Here is a 15760-nt window from a genome sequence, read left to right on the forward strand (position 1 = left end):
TCTGCAGTTTATGCAGATATTCTCCCCCTGGCCTTCTAGTATAAAGTCTGTAGAAAGTAAGGAGAATCCGATTTGGGAATCCAGCATTGGGGTCACTCGATTCACAGTGAGCGTGTGGGGGGGTTGATGACCCTTCTAATGTGCGACAGACGCAAAAATGAAAAAGACTAAAAGAAAACAAAAATCTCCCGGCGAGAAAAAGTGGTGTCATACATGTAGAAGACACTGACAAAGATGTCCAGACAGTTTGTGGTGATAAGAGCTGAAGATGGTGTCAATGCGCTCTCAACAAATAAACATTTTAAAAGCAAGAGAACCCTGGAGTAGTTTGGACCCGATGACATCACTATGACATCATCAGGGTGAATTGTTTTCTCACAGTTCTCCTTTAAAACTGTCTAATCTGTTAGAGTGACATGGATCAGCAGGTCGTCGTCTAATAATCCGAAGGTTAGAAATTCGATTTCCAGCTCCTCAAGAGTGAGCTGAAGTGTCCTTGAGCAAGATGCTGATACCTCGAACTGCCCCAAATGCTTTATTATCAGTGTGTGTGAAGGAGGTGAAGCACTTTGAGGGGTAGAGAGAGTAGAAAGGTGCTATATATATACAGTACTTGATCCTTTTCATAATTGTGTTAATGTTAATCCAGTGATGATCTGTTTTTGACATTGTATAATGGTTTACTTTTAAATATCTCTCTTAACTTCCCCTTAATATAACGTTGGACTAGTGGCAGAAACTTGGACTATGGGCAGAAAAGGTCTGTGGTTCGTCTCTGGTTCGACTCCACGGAGAAACAACAAAAAGACGAACCTGGATTGATCTGTCCAAAAATCCAAGAGGATTCTCCCTACCCTGTCTAGTGCCCCTGAGCAAGGCACCTTACACCCCCAACATCTGCTCCCCGGGCGCCGTACATGGCTGCCCACTGCTCTGTGTGTCCTGCACCAGATGGGTTAAAAGCAGAGGTTAAATTTCCCTCCTTGCATGAGTGTGCTTGTGCATGTGTTTGGGACAAATAATAAAAATGTATCTTAAATGTATCCATCCATTGAGTGCTACAGTATTGGTGATTGTTGAGCAATCAGTGAAAGAAGTGTGATTGTCATGATGCAGTGAAACGAGCTGGATCTATCATGAGCAGCAGAGGAGATAGTGGCAATGAAAGGAAACAAGATAATATTGTTTTAATAAATTCTTTGTTTTCCTCAAAGTTACGGAGACCTGGACATTTTCAAATTTAGTTTCCATAGTTTCCCTGACATTCAAATCATACAATTATAAAATGTCCCTACTTTCCCCGGAGTGCCTTCCTTTCTCCTCCCCTCATGAAGCCGAGCCAGCTGTTGCTGCAGAGCGGCCTTCCAGATGATGACGACGCGCTGCTCCCACGACAGCACATTAATCTTTCCATAGGTTCTGAAAGCGTTTGCCCTGTGCTGTTGACAAAACGCCTGAAGAGGTTTCAGACTACAGAGACGTCAGAGACTGCCATTTTATTTTCCACTGAATTTCTCATTTAATAAATACATTATAAAATCACAGCTGTATAAACATTCAAATCAAAATTAAAGTAAACAGCAGGGTTGAAGTCTTGTCAGGTGACACATAGTATTTACACCTACCCTCATTTGACTTCAGCTTCAGGTATTTTCTTCAAATTGATTTTCACAAAGTAAAGCTCCCTTTTCACAGTTTTCAAGCACTTTACCTGTCTGAAATGAAAACAGTGCGTGAAGACCGACGACAGCCTGCGACCACTGTTCAGCCTTTCACCATTTCACAGAGGCCCAGTTATAAAGCTTTCCTTGAGCGCCACAACTCACTGTATCCCTCAAATCCCAGTCCACTGCCAAACCTAAGAAAATGCAAGTCTAGTGTAAATAAGGCAGATGCCGCACCTCTCCCGTTTTCCCCTCATAGTGGTGGAGAGGGCTCCATCAGCGGAGAGAGCATGGTGAGCCTGTGGTCGACCCACAGTAAAGGCAGTGGGGGAAAGTGGGGGTAAGGGAGTGTGTGCATGTTTGCAGGGGCCTCAATATAATATACTTAATACTCCTGTTCAAAAACCTCATGGTACTTAACATCACAATTTATATTTGATTGTATCATCAGGGTTTTTTTTACAGTTTTGTCTGACTGACTTAATTTTCTGCCCTAAAACAAAATACAAGGGTCTCAGTTTAGCATGTTTACCATGACAGTGTGGTATTGTGGTACAAGCTGTCCAGCATTTACATATGAATGGTGTGTCAGGAGGAGGGATTTGAGGCCAAGCAGTGCACCAGTGCAAAGTAAAGAGCCGGGAACTTTCACATTCACCTCAGTGTGCAAATCCAGAATCCAAAAGCTATTTGCAGAAATGTACCAGCTAAACAGTTGTATTCCTCCGAACAATAATAATCTGGTAGAAATACTTCCGGCAACTTTGACCACACTTGGCTGTTGACTGCAGGATCCCACTGGCACACATCAAGTTGGTTAGGGTGAGGTGTGATGCAGATTGGATTTGGCTCCTACAGAAACCTGGTCAGGTGGAAGTTCTGAGACCATGAGCATCCCCACTGGTTCCCATGGTCCACTTCAAGCTCACTGCAAACAGCAGGCTGAGGACACAGAAGAGGTCGATGTGTGTTAGGTTTCACTTTTTAAACAGATTCTTTCATGTTTACAATTTCAAACTTCATACTATATTTTAAATAGTAAAGAAAAGGTAGAAACCAGAAACTACACCAGTCATTCTGTGAAGTGCTTGTCTGTTGTACAGAACAATATTTTATTAGTTTAGGACAAATTATGTCCCACTCCTTTCAAAGACAGGTCAGTCCTTGGACTCAACATTATCATACTTACTATTATTTTACTGTGTTCCTTTACATATAATGTGAATTAAAACTGTTTGATATTTTCTCTTAACCTACTTTCTCTCAGCTTATTCTATTTTATTCTGACTTTCAAATTCAGTCAGTGGTTTTGTATATTTCCCAGTGTACCATTTGAAAACAGAGAGGAGCACTAACTTCATACTTTCTATTAATTTGAACATAAATACATATAAACATGGCCAGCAAGGGTTAGGGTTAACTCAACTCAACTCAAGATACCAGCAGGTAGATGTATTGTAATTAACTATATATATATATATTTTCTCAATCAAAAATAATTCCTATATAAATGCCATCATTATTATAAAGACATTTAATGTTTTAATCCTTTTCATGTGTATTTAATAGTATCCTGCTAAGTTGTGCATACAGAATGTGGTAAAGGTGCACTCTTCAAATACTGCACTAACTAGACAATATTACAGTCCTTTTCAATGAGCTATAAACTATATGGTTTAACTGGTGGGCTCTGACCTTCCATAAGCTGTTACATAAACTGAAACTGTGAACACATTGCAACGTGAAAACGCCTCAGTCTTTGCTCCTCAGACCCATGAACTGATCATGCAGTGATATTGATGTAAGTCTGGGAGGGTTAAATGATTCTGGGACATTTGAACTTGGCCTGCAGTTTAACATCAGAAAGGTACGCGGTCTGATGTTCTCAGCATAACTTATCATCTTGTTTTGGTGTGGTCTAAGGTCACCAGTTGCAGAGACCCTCCCTCTCCAGTCTGACTGCTGCTGGATCAGTGCCAGCTAGCGTGGCTGACTGTTCTGCGGTTTTATTAAAATAACAGCAGCAGAATAAGAAGCCACGTTCTTCAGGAAACCTGAGCAGCCTTGAGAGTCGCTGGTGCCCTTCCCCCATACCCTTTTTTTTTTATTCACAATTCCCCAGGAATTTCTTGCTGAGAACAGGATATTGTCTGGGCTTTAGGTATCCTCTAACCATCTAGAGGCTGAGGCAAGAAAATACTGGGAACAAAAATATGTGTATATAGGTTACAACTAGGGAAGGGTTTTAAAAAGCAATTCATATAACTAATAAAAAGGTTTTAATACAGTTTAGTATTTCGTTTATAGTCCATAGACCAGGAAGTTCAAGTTCATTTACCTTTTACATTAATGATAGATACACTTCATATTGTTAAAATCTTTAAATAATGTGCTGTGTATATGTGAAAGGAATAAAGCCTCAGTGTGAGCTGTTTTTGTGTTAAGTCCCTTTTTGCTCACACTACGTCTCACTTTCACAAGATAGTCTTTACAAGAGGGCAGAGGACAGAGCGGCCCCGGGCTGCACTGAAATGAAATGAAAGGGCCAGACAGTCCTGCGGGGGGGCCGCCACAGAAAGAGAATGGCTCATATTTTATTAGTGGAAAAATGTTCGCTGAAATGACATCTCATTATGACTTTAGACGACCATTCCTCACTTAACCTCCACCAGACGTCCACATATTAGTCACATAAATGCCTTCAAGGTTCAGCACGCAAGAGGAAAAGTTTGAACAGTAGGGAAACTCACAGCTTCTGACGGATTCAGCAAGAGATTCTCGATCCAGAGACACGTCTCGCTGAGTCTCCTGCATCTGGTTAAAATAAACATATGCAAGTAAATCCACATATAACTAACAAGCAAACAGCAAAAACATTTTGCATTGAATATCACAATCCTTGATACTTAAACACAACTTGGGGACACATGCTTACCTTGAAGTGTTTTTTGAGGTATTCAGCTCTGCTCATAAGACTTTTAATCTGGTGAGAGATAGAAAAGTCCTATAAATTCATTTTATTTTACAGTTTCAAGTGTTTGCTCAGGCTTTATTTGGCAATATGTTTCCTACCATAACTTGGTTTAGCTAAGCTTGCTGTGTGCCTCTAGGGATGGCTCTGTTGGTAGGATGGTCAATCACTCTCCAAACAACTCAACAACTATTGGACTGAGTGTCATGATGCACAGATATTCGTGGTTCTCGGATAGTTTGTTGTGCAAATACAAGGCCGACATTCTCAGGTTGTAAAATGTGTTGTAGTTAGTGAAATATCAATCTCTACTACTGTATATGTGTTGCAAACTGGAGGCTGTGGCCACGTACACACCTGGTGTTAACATGTGTTTTTTGTGATCTGATCTCAAGTGGAAAGCTCTAAATACAGATGTGAACACACTCAGATTGGATATAGATCCAATCACACCAGACCACATATTAATGGTGGGATGGGACCAATCAGATGCTTCCCTGAAAGTATTGTGATGACAGTGTATGTATTAAAGACATAGAGTGGATCAGATCAAATAATGAATGCACTTGATTAAAGAAAAGTAGCTTTAGAATCCTCATTTTTATTATTCTGTCCACATTTTCCCTTTTTTAAATAGTGAAAAAACACCAGATGTGTTTTCTGAGCTGAGTTTGTTTACTGTCTTTGCGCAGCAGGGAACAAAAAAACTTTAAGAAGCATGTTGACATAAATTCCACATCCAAATCAGATTAAACTGATCAGCTCTGTTTCTTGCTCTTTCTGTAATTTTTTTAAACCATTTCATATGGTACACATTTGCAAGTAGTAACTGCTGTCATCATATGCCTCATGCTGCCCTTTTTACTTTAATCAGTACTCTGCTGATGATGGAGGTTCTTGGCTGAACTTAATACCTAGTTGTATCTCTACTATGTCACAGGATGAAGCAAACCCCTCTCTGGGTATTACTGCAGCGACTTCTGAGGTCGTAATAACGTGAGACCTAAACTGATGGCTGAATGTCCCTTTAACAACATGTCCTTTGTGGCAAATAATCATTGTGACCACAGGTTTTTAGTATCCAGCCCTGACCCCAACCTCATGTAGCCACAGCGCTTTAATCACAACTCCTTTAATCACCATGTTCAATCAATGTGGAAGAAATCTACAAGAGAGAGCGGGACACATTGATAACATACAGATCCACATGGAACATCATTGGGGTGAAAAGTCTGAGACCATTTACCATCGTCTCAGGTCTTTACGACTTCTGAGACACAGGACAACATGTATTATGTTGACATGCGCTGGTTCAATCAAAGCCGTGTCTCACATATGAGAAGTCAAGACCCTGATTTGCAGCTTTGAAAGGCTAAAGTGAGCTCCACAGTTGATATGAACGCACATGGAGGCCAGACATGGCGGCATGTGTTGGTTCTTTTGGGTTCTCACATACACACATGCTTTTGATTACACCCCCCGCCCGCCCGCCTAATGCTGTGTTAGATTATTACAGACGCATCTGAATTTACTTAAGACAAGCACCCATAAAACTTCAAATAGGGAGGTCTATGAGGCCCACTCAACCCCCCCGATCCCCCTGTGGGGTTTGTTGGTGAAATACTGTTGTCTGTTATAGACTTAGATGCTGGTTAAATAATGCACAAAAACAAAAGGGCTAGAAGCATTAATGTCAGGCACGCACCAGTGTTTGACATGTGTTTGTCGGAATAAAATATCAATGCTGGTATTCAGGGTCTTGATTTCTGGAAGTTCATCGAGTAGATTTACTGGACCATCAAAATCGGAGGTTTATAGAATACGTTAAGGCTGATGCACAAGCATAAGGACGTAGTCTACAGAAGAGTTCCTACTAGCGCAACAAAATGAGAGAAGGCAGGATTTTACTGCTGTATATTAAATCTATTCATTTCATTCTTTAATTAGAACATAATGTATATTTACAATATATTATGGAGTCTAAACCAAAAATGCTTTTTCCAACATTGTTTATCAAGTTACGTTTGTCAGATAACTTCAATATCAACTGATTTGCAACAACTTGCCAAGACAACACATTCAGTCCCTTTTTATGCCTAAATGCCAAACATATGGCAAATAATTAATAGAACATTGACTGTCCTTACCTCAGTCAAGGAGGTTATGTTTTTATTTCTGTTTGTTTGTTTATTTGACTTCCTGTTTGCAGGATTAAACAAAAACTACTGACATGATTTTCTTGAAACTTGGTGGTAAGGTGGGGTTTTTCCACTTCATTTAACAGCCTTTTTTTTGTTGTGACTTTCTCAGCAAATGCAGAGATCATGTGACATTGAATGTGGATAAAAATATCTAGATTTAGTTGATCTCAATACATGTATTTGCAATATGATTGTAAACTGGCCAATCAACATTCCAGTTTGAGCTTTTTTGGGAGGTTTTCACAAACTTGGAACTAGTTGCCAAAAACTCTGTCTCTCAATAATAAGAATCAATATTCTTTCACATACACAAATTTGCTTTGGAGTTTGGAGTATGAATATAGCGAGTAGAGGAATAAGGGCAGATGTTATGAAGTTTGCAGGTCCGAAGGGACAGACTGAGTTGTGCGATAATCCTCCACTTCACTCCATGGGACTCTTTTCACACCCAAGTGGTCATGTGATCCATCGCTTATAGCCACTTTAAGTATCCAATTATAAAGTGGACAGTGATTTATGTGTATGAAATAGTTCCACAGATGACGGATTACATTATTTGACCACACGCACATATGACCACAGGATGCAGGCTCATGGGTTACGTGATGGAGCGACTAGCGTGCTCTCCTAACTAGGTGAACAGCCGAGGGCTCGTTGGAGGTGACACATAAGTTGTTCCTACCGTGAGCACTCAACCAGAAGCCCTTCCTCTCTTGCCCACTCACCTCACCGTGGAGCAGCTCTCTTCTGCGGCCTTGGGGCTCAGCTGGCTCACCAAGAGAGAAAGACAATAAGACACAATAATAATGAGCAGAGCAAAGCAGGACGGACTCATTCCACCACCTAATCACCTTGTTTGCTCTAGAAGAGGTCAGCGGCTAGATTGGATTTTCCTAGCGTGCAGACTGGGGGCTCGGGGATGGAAACGGTTCTAATGTAGGCCAATGTTTTCACAGTCAGTTATCCTGGAGGGGAGAGTGACAGGGAGGAAAAGAGCGGGGGGTGGGAGGAGGAGGGTTCTCTGTTGGCGAAGGCATGTGGGGAAGCTGCACAACAAAGAGCTGCAAGCCAAACAAAGACCCAATGTTTTCTCCCCTCAATCCCCCTGGTGGTTATCTTACGTGCCACACAGCAAGGCTCCCTGACAGCAGAGAGGGAGGCTGGTTGGGATGGCGTGGGATCCACCGACAAGATGGAGGTTCTTCTTAAAATCTGATTTAACTATTCCAGTGTACATTTTTTTTAAACTATTTCTTTGGCTCCACGCTCAATAATAAGTGGACTCTGGCTGGACTGAGCTGAATGATGAGATCTGATACTCTCGCCCATTTGTAAGATAATAGTTTTTATTTGTTTCGAGTGTGCAATAACACAAAGAAACGAAGTGTGCTGCCTGAATGGGAAGCAGATGGCAGGAGTCTTATACCACACACAGGGAGCTGGCACCAGGTCTCATTCCGACTCAAAGCCACATGTGGATCACTCTATCCCACCTCTTCCATTAGGGCCGATCTTCCAGATGAGCTCATGAGCCCGGGCTAATGAAGGCCAGGCCACAGTGAGAGACACTGGAGTCTCCTCTGTAGTGCCTCTGTCTGTCTGTTTGTCTGCCTTATTAAGTGTCCCTGTCCCTGTCCAAACCTATTGCTTCACTCGACTTTCACTCTGTCAGTTCGTCTTTCACTCTGTCGAAATCCGTTTCTCCATGTAATTTTCCAGGCTTTTTTACATCCATCTCAAAGTCTCTCTGTCTGGTTCAAAGTCTCTCTCTGTTTCCACTTAAGTCTCCCTTAATGCATCTCTATACTTTTACTGGATATCCAATTCATTATGCCTCTCTTTTCCAGCCTTTCCCTTGTGTATTATTCTCTTTCTTCAGGCTTTTCTTGACCCGTCTCAGTTTCTGGCTGTAACTCTTGTTCCTGCTCTTTAACTCACTAACTAACTCACTGTATCCTCAGGCACCTCTATCTTTAAAAAACAAATGTATCTATGTCAATATTATTCTGCTTCTTTAATAACAAAGTATCAGACCTGGGATTAAATTATGGTTCAAATCAAATTTAAATGTCACTAACTACCAAATCCCGGGCTACAGTGGAGTGGAATGAATGCATAAAGCCATCTTGTATAAAAATGTTAGAAAGGAGTTGGTTTTACCTGCTAGCACCAACAGTAGTTCTCCTAAGCACTGCTGGTAAACATCCAGAGCCTCGTGTTCATCCATCTCTTCCTATAAGGGAATACAAATTAAGCAGGGCTGCACAACACAAACGTTTCAAGACCATGGAGATACATGGGTCATCCTGATAGTATATATATATATATATATAAAATATAGTTCAACAATTGTGTCTATTAGTTATATTTCACACCTCAGTTTTTTAACGTAAAAAAGCAGAGGTAAAAAAATACATGAAACTAAGAGATGTTTTTCACCCGTTATCTTTGATTTGAAAAACAATATGTGAAAGAGAGCTGTTTGTATCATCTCAGTTTATTTTTTCTAACATCTGCTTCACCCTGCCTTCTATATAGCAGTGGCATGATCCAGCACTAAACCCGTCTAACCTTAGCAATGGCAGAAGAGGCCATCTGCAAAGCAGCCAGCAGCCGTGGTGAGCCTCGAGACATCTCTGAAAGAGTTGGAAGAACAGATAAACTCATTTCAGCTCTACTGTTTAACAAGGTCAGAGTACAGTCAGTGCGATTGTCTGGAAAGTATATAATACTTAAATGTAACATGTCATACTTTTTTACCACATTGCCATTGTAGTATCTTAAGACTCCAGTATTTATGATACTTTGGATTGTTTAAGATTTCTTAATATTTATTTCAGAGCAACACGGTGTGTTTGAACAAAAAACTAAATCCCTTGAGAGAGCAACTACAGTGCTGTCTGATCTGAGGCAAGGGATTGAAAATTACTTTTTTGTGAGAGGATAAACTGAAATGAAGGTAAAAGGATCAGAATTCTTTGCTTTCATGTTTACAGCAGTATAGAGTGAATTTTCATTACCATAATAATTACATGAATAATGATTCTGGGGGAAGTGTAATAAGGTTTGATTAAAACACACATATCATTTCTCAGGTCGTCCTCTCATTCAGCACCTAACCAGACAAGTCTAATGACTGCATGTGGAGGCCTTGCCTCTGCCCTGAGCTGTGTGCGTTACCTCGGAGGACATCCCTGGAGGTTCGGGCCTCCTCAAAGATCAGCCTGTTTTCAGAGGCCACCAGGGCTTTCAGCTCCTCCGCTCTGGACACATACTGGCTAACCTGTGGGAAGTCCTCTTACATTGACTCAATCACGTCAACCATGCCATATGCTCTCTATTCACACCATATGGTTCTCATAGAGGACATTTAATTTCCAAGTGAAAGCCACTGGAGTTTTACAAAAAAAAACAATTGAAAATAGAAAGTATCCAACTGTGAATGCAGGGAGTGTTTTCAGGCATACCTTCTGCCTGATGGCATCTTTACGTAGTCGATCTGTCTCGTCTGCAAAAGTGTGTAGAGGAGAGGTCGGTGTTACACTTGGTTTTACGTCTTGTGACTTCAATTCACCAGTGTTTTATGGTGGAGCAAAGGCAGTGCATTGTTTTAAGGCTTAAGCCACAGACAGGATATGAGAGAGGTTGTTGCTCTTACAGTGAATAGCGGGGACAAAGTGCTCGAGGGCAGCGCAGTACAGAGACAGAGCAGCAGACCTCTCCCCTGCCTGGTCTTTTTGAACGGCCTGCATAACCAACTCTTTCTGAAACAGAAAATAAGAACTGGCATCAGTGAATGCAAATGACAGCAACTCTCCAGAGTGAAGGAACGTAGGGTTAGGCATGAATGCAACCCTTCTAACACATATGTGCATGTGCTCAGAGTCAGTCAACCGCACACTCATCATCCACGGTCATCTCGAAAATACACACACATGCCAACGCATACTTCCCATTCTTCTTCTTCTCTTACCGCCTTCACGATACTCTCTGCACTGGGCATGTGCTCCAAATCCACAAAGGGGTGGGTGAAGAACTCTGCAAAGGTGATCCGGACATCTGGATTTCTCTCCAGCAGTCGCAGCAGAAGGTCCCTGCAGTCCTTGGATACCCTGGCCCCAGGAGGTAGCTCAAGCACAAAACTCAACCTTATTAAGTTGCACTCAATCCATGGGAAAAGGACAGCAGATTGTTGCCAGGAGACTTCTAGTCTCACATCACTACCTCCTGTCAAAAGATGACCTTAACACTGTCTATGTGAATCCCTGGGTAATGGACCATGTGCTAATGCAATCCAAAGTGCAAGCCTAATGTTTGGCTCAAGAATTCCAGTGTTTTGCAAGTCCTCCATCATTAGGAGTACAGTTACCCTTTATTGTCACTATGGTAATCAAACTGTAGTCTGTAGATGTAGAAGGCAGATCAGGACAGAGATACAGCAACAACGTCTAACTGCTCCCAGCAGCAGTTTTAAAATGTAGAGACACACCTGTGTTATGTGTTAAACATTCAAATAGACTTTTAGACCATATAAGTTATTAACATAAATCATTAAAGTAGCTGAATCATAGATCAAGTCTTAACTGAACATATGAGTAAGACATGTTCCTATAAATGATGAGTTTGTAACTGGCGAGGAGCATGAAGTCTCCATTTCAGCTCAGCGCCTCCACTGTCCCTGCTGCAATACGTGGAGGTAAACTGAGAAAGCCTGACATCTAGTGGTTTTACAATGAACATTCACAACTGTTCAAATCAAACAATTTACATATGTTGGCGTAAAATAACAGCAAAATGCAAACTCCCTGTAGTAGCACAGTGTTGCTGTAGCTAAATGTATTGTTTACTGGAGTTTATGCTTAAACTTTGGTTGTGATTATTGTATTATGTGACTATTCATTTTCCCAGAACGTAACTCAGCATGGTCTTTCACAAGTTTACGCTACTTTTATTAATCACTATATTTGTCATTTGTGACATTTCTTTACACAAAACTGGGTAGCACAGTGCAAGCAGTGACTCGTTCAGATTTTACAGCAGGACAACACTGTCACGGCCGAGGAACTCATTTCTGTTCGACACTTACCTCAACGGGCTGGTTACTCCGGATCTTCTCCTCCAACTCAGAATAAGACCTTGATGCGAATGGTGCTCGTCCAAACAGCGCCTCTACATTCAGACAAACATAGTTGAAATGGATTTGTGCAATCGATAATCAGCCGTGAATACAGAGTAGGGTGAGATTTTTGAGTATTGTGAGTGGAAGGTTTATAAATCTGTTGACAGATTTTACTAAAATTGTGCAAAGATAAAGTCACAATACTTCATCAAAGTGAAGGCTAAGTTTGTGAATGCATGTGGTCCAACCAATGAATAATTGTATTATAACGCAGGAACCATGACTGACTAGGGAGACATTCTCAGTAAATTACAGGCTGTTCTATTTGGCGCATGTGATGACAGAGACTGTAACTCCTTCCATTAAATATGGCACATTGTCACTCAACACAGTGTAATTACTAGTGCTATTGTACTACTATTTCACAATTACTGTAACAATAAAAGGGGGAGCAAGCCAGGCTTCCATTTGATGATTGATAATATGACTGTGACCTACTGAGCGAGCTGTTTCAAATCTCCTCAGCCGATCACCTGATAAGCTCTTCATTAATGAAAAAGGGGGCATAAAGGAAATTATTATTCATGGGTATTCATGCTATGTCACACAAGGGACAAAAAATAGATAATTTCCATGGAAAAATTTGCATTGAAATACTTTTAATCCGCCTGGTCTCTGTGTGAAGTAGTGTGTCATTTATATGAAGGGTAGATATTAAATTCAAAGTCCTCACCATAGAGAATGACTCCAACTGACCAGAGATCCACCCTGGAGTCATACTGGCGTCGGCACACCATCTCAGGAGCCATGTACAGAGGAGAACCTCTCAGGACACTCTGCTCGTCCCAGGGTGACATGTACTGGGCGAAGCCAAAATCTAAAAGCAAATTTGGAACATTTTCACTGTGAGACGTCCGATTGGATGCAATCCCCCAAAAAATGCCTTTAACTCCTGTATAGCTCTACAGTTATATATGTTCATAATGCAATGTGCACAAGTATAACGTTTACAAAAGAAACTTGTATCAACTCTTGTTAACTCTGTAAACATAACAGCACAAATAGCATGACAGTTGGTTTTTTCCTGTGTCTGGCACATGAGATCACCTGCTAGTTTGAGGGCTGAGCCGCTCAGCAGAATATTCTGAGGTTTCAAGTCCAGGTGTGAAATGTTTCGTTCATGGAGAAACTGGAGAGCGCAGGCTGTTTATACAGACACACAAACAAATACACAATGAGAGAAAACAGCGATACTAAACTCTGCCTGTATCAGTGAACTCAGTGAGGGCATACTTGCAATAAATTATTGAGTATATGATTCAAACCTACATGAACCTGCCAAACTCCTAAACTTAACATAATTTACACACAATTCAAAGTTCATATTATTTCTATACATTTTCCAAGTTATTTAAAGGCTAACATCACTAAAGAGGTGCAACAACTCCCACATGTTATGGAAATAGGTAACGGTGTATATTGCAGTGAAATAAGAGTAATCAAAACAGGCCACAAACCCTGAGGTTCACCTTCAACTCAAGTCTGATTACTAGTCTTAAAATTGTGTTATTTGTAAGTCATCTTAAATAACTCCAATCATCTAAAAACAGGTCTGGCAATTACTCACCAATCTGCTGCAGGAAGCGTCGAGCCACGCTCTGGGTTAAAATCCTGTGACTGCGGATGAAGCGGGAGAGATCTCCACCAGAGCACCACTCCAGGATCAAATAAATGTTCTCAGCATCCCACTAATGAAAGAGATTTCCTTTTTAAAAAAGAAACAATCTTTCAAAGTAGGTGGATTTTCTGTAGTGACTTCTTGTGTCATGGCCATAAATTAAGATGTAGCTTGTATGGACAGATGCTCAACATTGTTACCATGGTGAAAATACCGTGGCGTCATAGGACATTTGAAATGCAAAGAAAAATATTCACAACACATCTGTTGCATGAGCTAGAACAAATTTAAAAGATATAAATGAGATTACCTGAAAGTCTTTAAACTGAACTATATGAGGGTGACGCACAGTCTTGAGGATTTCAATCTCTGTGAGCAAGTTTTCAGTAGATGCCTTGTTTAGTGTCTTCTTCCCAATTACCTTCACTGCCACCACCTCTCGACTGTCGCCCTGCAACATCACATTCAGAAAACAGGCTTCAACTTCCACAATCAACCAATAAAACTAACTTATAATAGTTCCAGCAAGTGGTAACTGTTAATAAACTCATTGCAAACCACTCTCTTGAAGCCTAAAGGCAACCTTTGGGATGGTAGAAAGCAGAAGTAGTAATGGCACATCCACTGAAATGTCATTGTTACTGAAGGATAATACATTTATGAAGTCAGTAAAGTACAGGGAACCTTAATGTTGGGCATCAAACATTTAACATGACATATGGCTGTTTCTATTTGGACATATGTGGAGTAACCCATAACTGCACAAACCCACCTTCCTGTAGGCTTTATAGACTGTAGCATAGGTTCCACTGCCCAGCCGCTCTGTGAGGATGAAGTCTGCCAGTTTTGGAGGAGCAAAGCTTGAGCCTGAGGCCATGTCGACAACATCAATCAAATTTCCCAAGCAGGTCTGGGGCTGTAATACAAGATCAATATCAACTATTGGCACCAAATTATTGCATGATTCTCACCCTTACATGGAGAGGTTAGAGGTCATGTTCAGCTACAGAATACTGGCCTGTTGGTGGTGACACGAATGTTTCATTGTCATGCACGAGGATAGGATGCTTTACATCACGTCATCCTAGTTCAGGGACAGTATTTATTACTCAACTATAAAGATGATAAGATCAAGACGATAAGCAAATTATGTTAATAATTAATAACTTGTCAATCAATTTTGTGGTGTGATTTAACAATCCGTAGAAAGATGACATGTGGGTCACTCCAAATACAGCAGTTCAATGCACAGCTTTGAATAGTGCAGACAGGAAGTTGGATCACATTGTCCTGTACCTCCCACTGTGAAACTCATTCTGATGCTGTTCGCGTGAACAAATTCAAAGTTTACTAAATTAGGTCAGTGTTTACTCGAGCTTCATGTGTCCTGAATGCATGACAGATTTCAGAAAGGGTTGTTAAATGTGTAAAACCGTATTGTAACATGTATTTGTCCGAACAATAATAATAAAAATAATAAATAATAACATGTTCAAGCAGTAAAATGACAATAAAGATAAGTGAACAAGTCAAATAAAAGGTGAGGACAAAACCATCAAATCACAGTATCAGATGAAAGCAAGTGTAAGAAGTGATTTAAAAGAAGTCCTCTCCTCAGGTTGGCCGTTCCAAAGTCGAGGGGCCCAGATGGCAAAGGCACGGTCAACTTTCGTTTTCAACCTCGACTCTGGAACAGCCAGCCAGGCTCCAGCTGAAGCTCTCCGGCTGCAACAGGCACATGAGGGTCAGTAGGTCTGTGATGGAGCCTGGGGCCAGACCCAGGGGCACAGTGAACTGTAACATGACAGGTTACTGATCTGAATCTGGTCTCTCAGGGCTCCACAGCTAAGTGGAATCGAGCTAATGAAAGCACCAAAGCACTGGCTGGGCTTTGGTGGACTGAACAGTACAGTTAGCTTGTTGTAACTACCTCAGCTATAAATGTTAATCCACTAAAAAACAAACCCGGAAGAAGATACACCCCTCTGATGTTTATAAATATGATAAAGACTACAAGTGGAAGCAGCTGAAACATACCTGCGAGCTACCAGATGAGGCGCATGAATGAAGGCTGAGTGTTTACATGACACCAAGCTGTGGGCTGGACCCACGCTGCACGGCAGAGAT

At 41.1% G+C, this 15760-nt stretch overlaps 1 protein-coding gene across 1 annotated transcript; it reads right to left on the reverse strand.

Moving 5' to 3' along the window:
* Positions 1-1481: 1481 nt before the first annotated feature.
* On the reverse strand, positions 1482-15732 carry ulk3 (unc-51 like kinase 3). Its single transcript, XM_061068222.1, has 17 exons — positions 15671-15732; positions 14406-14549; positions 13944-14084; positions 13583-13703; positions 13063-13158; positions 12689-12832; positions 11923-12005; positions 10810-10965; positions 10495-10600; positions 10304-10344; positions 10017-10119; positions 9408-9472; positions 8997-9069; positions 7562-7602; positions 4600-4647; positions 4415-4478; positions 1482-2606 (listed from the first exon to the last, which is right to left on the reverse strand). Exons 2-17 carry the CDS (start codon positions 14508-14510, stop codon positions 2590-2592), a joined length of 1404 nt encoding a protein of 467 aa, XP_060924205.1. The 5' UTR covers positions 14511-14549; positions 15671-15732; the 3' UTR covers positions 1482-2589.
* Between the last annotated feature and the right edge of the window lie 28 nt (positions 15733-15760).

Source organism: Limanda limanda, chromosome 3 (assembly GCF_963576545.1).
Source record: "Limanda limanda chromosome 3, fLimLim1.1, whole genome shotgun sequence".
NCBI classification, from domain to species: domain Eukaryota; kingdom Metazoa; phylum Chordata; class Actinopteri; order Pleuronectiformes; family Pleuronectidae; genus Limanda; species Limanda limanda.

What these genes read in the sequence shown, in the direction of transcription:
- ulk3 (XM_061068222.1), bottom strand. Translation starts at nt 14,510, where the DNA reads ATGGCCTCAGGCTCAAGCTTTGCTCCTCCAAAACTGGCAGACTTCATC. An exon ending in CTTTGTCCCCGCTATTCACT is followed by an intron (nt 10,345 to 10,494) that starts GTAAGAGCAACA and finishes ACACTTTTGCAG; the next exon opens with ACGAGACAGATCGACTACGT. An exon ending in CCTCTTCTGCCATTGCTAAG is followed by an intron (nt 9,070 to 9,407) that starts GTTAGACGGGTT and finishes ATTCCCTTATAG; the next exon opens with GAAGAGATGGATGAACACGA.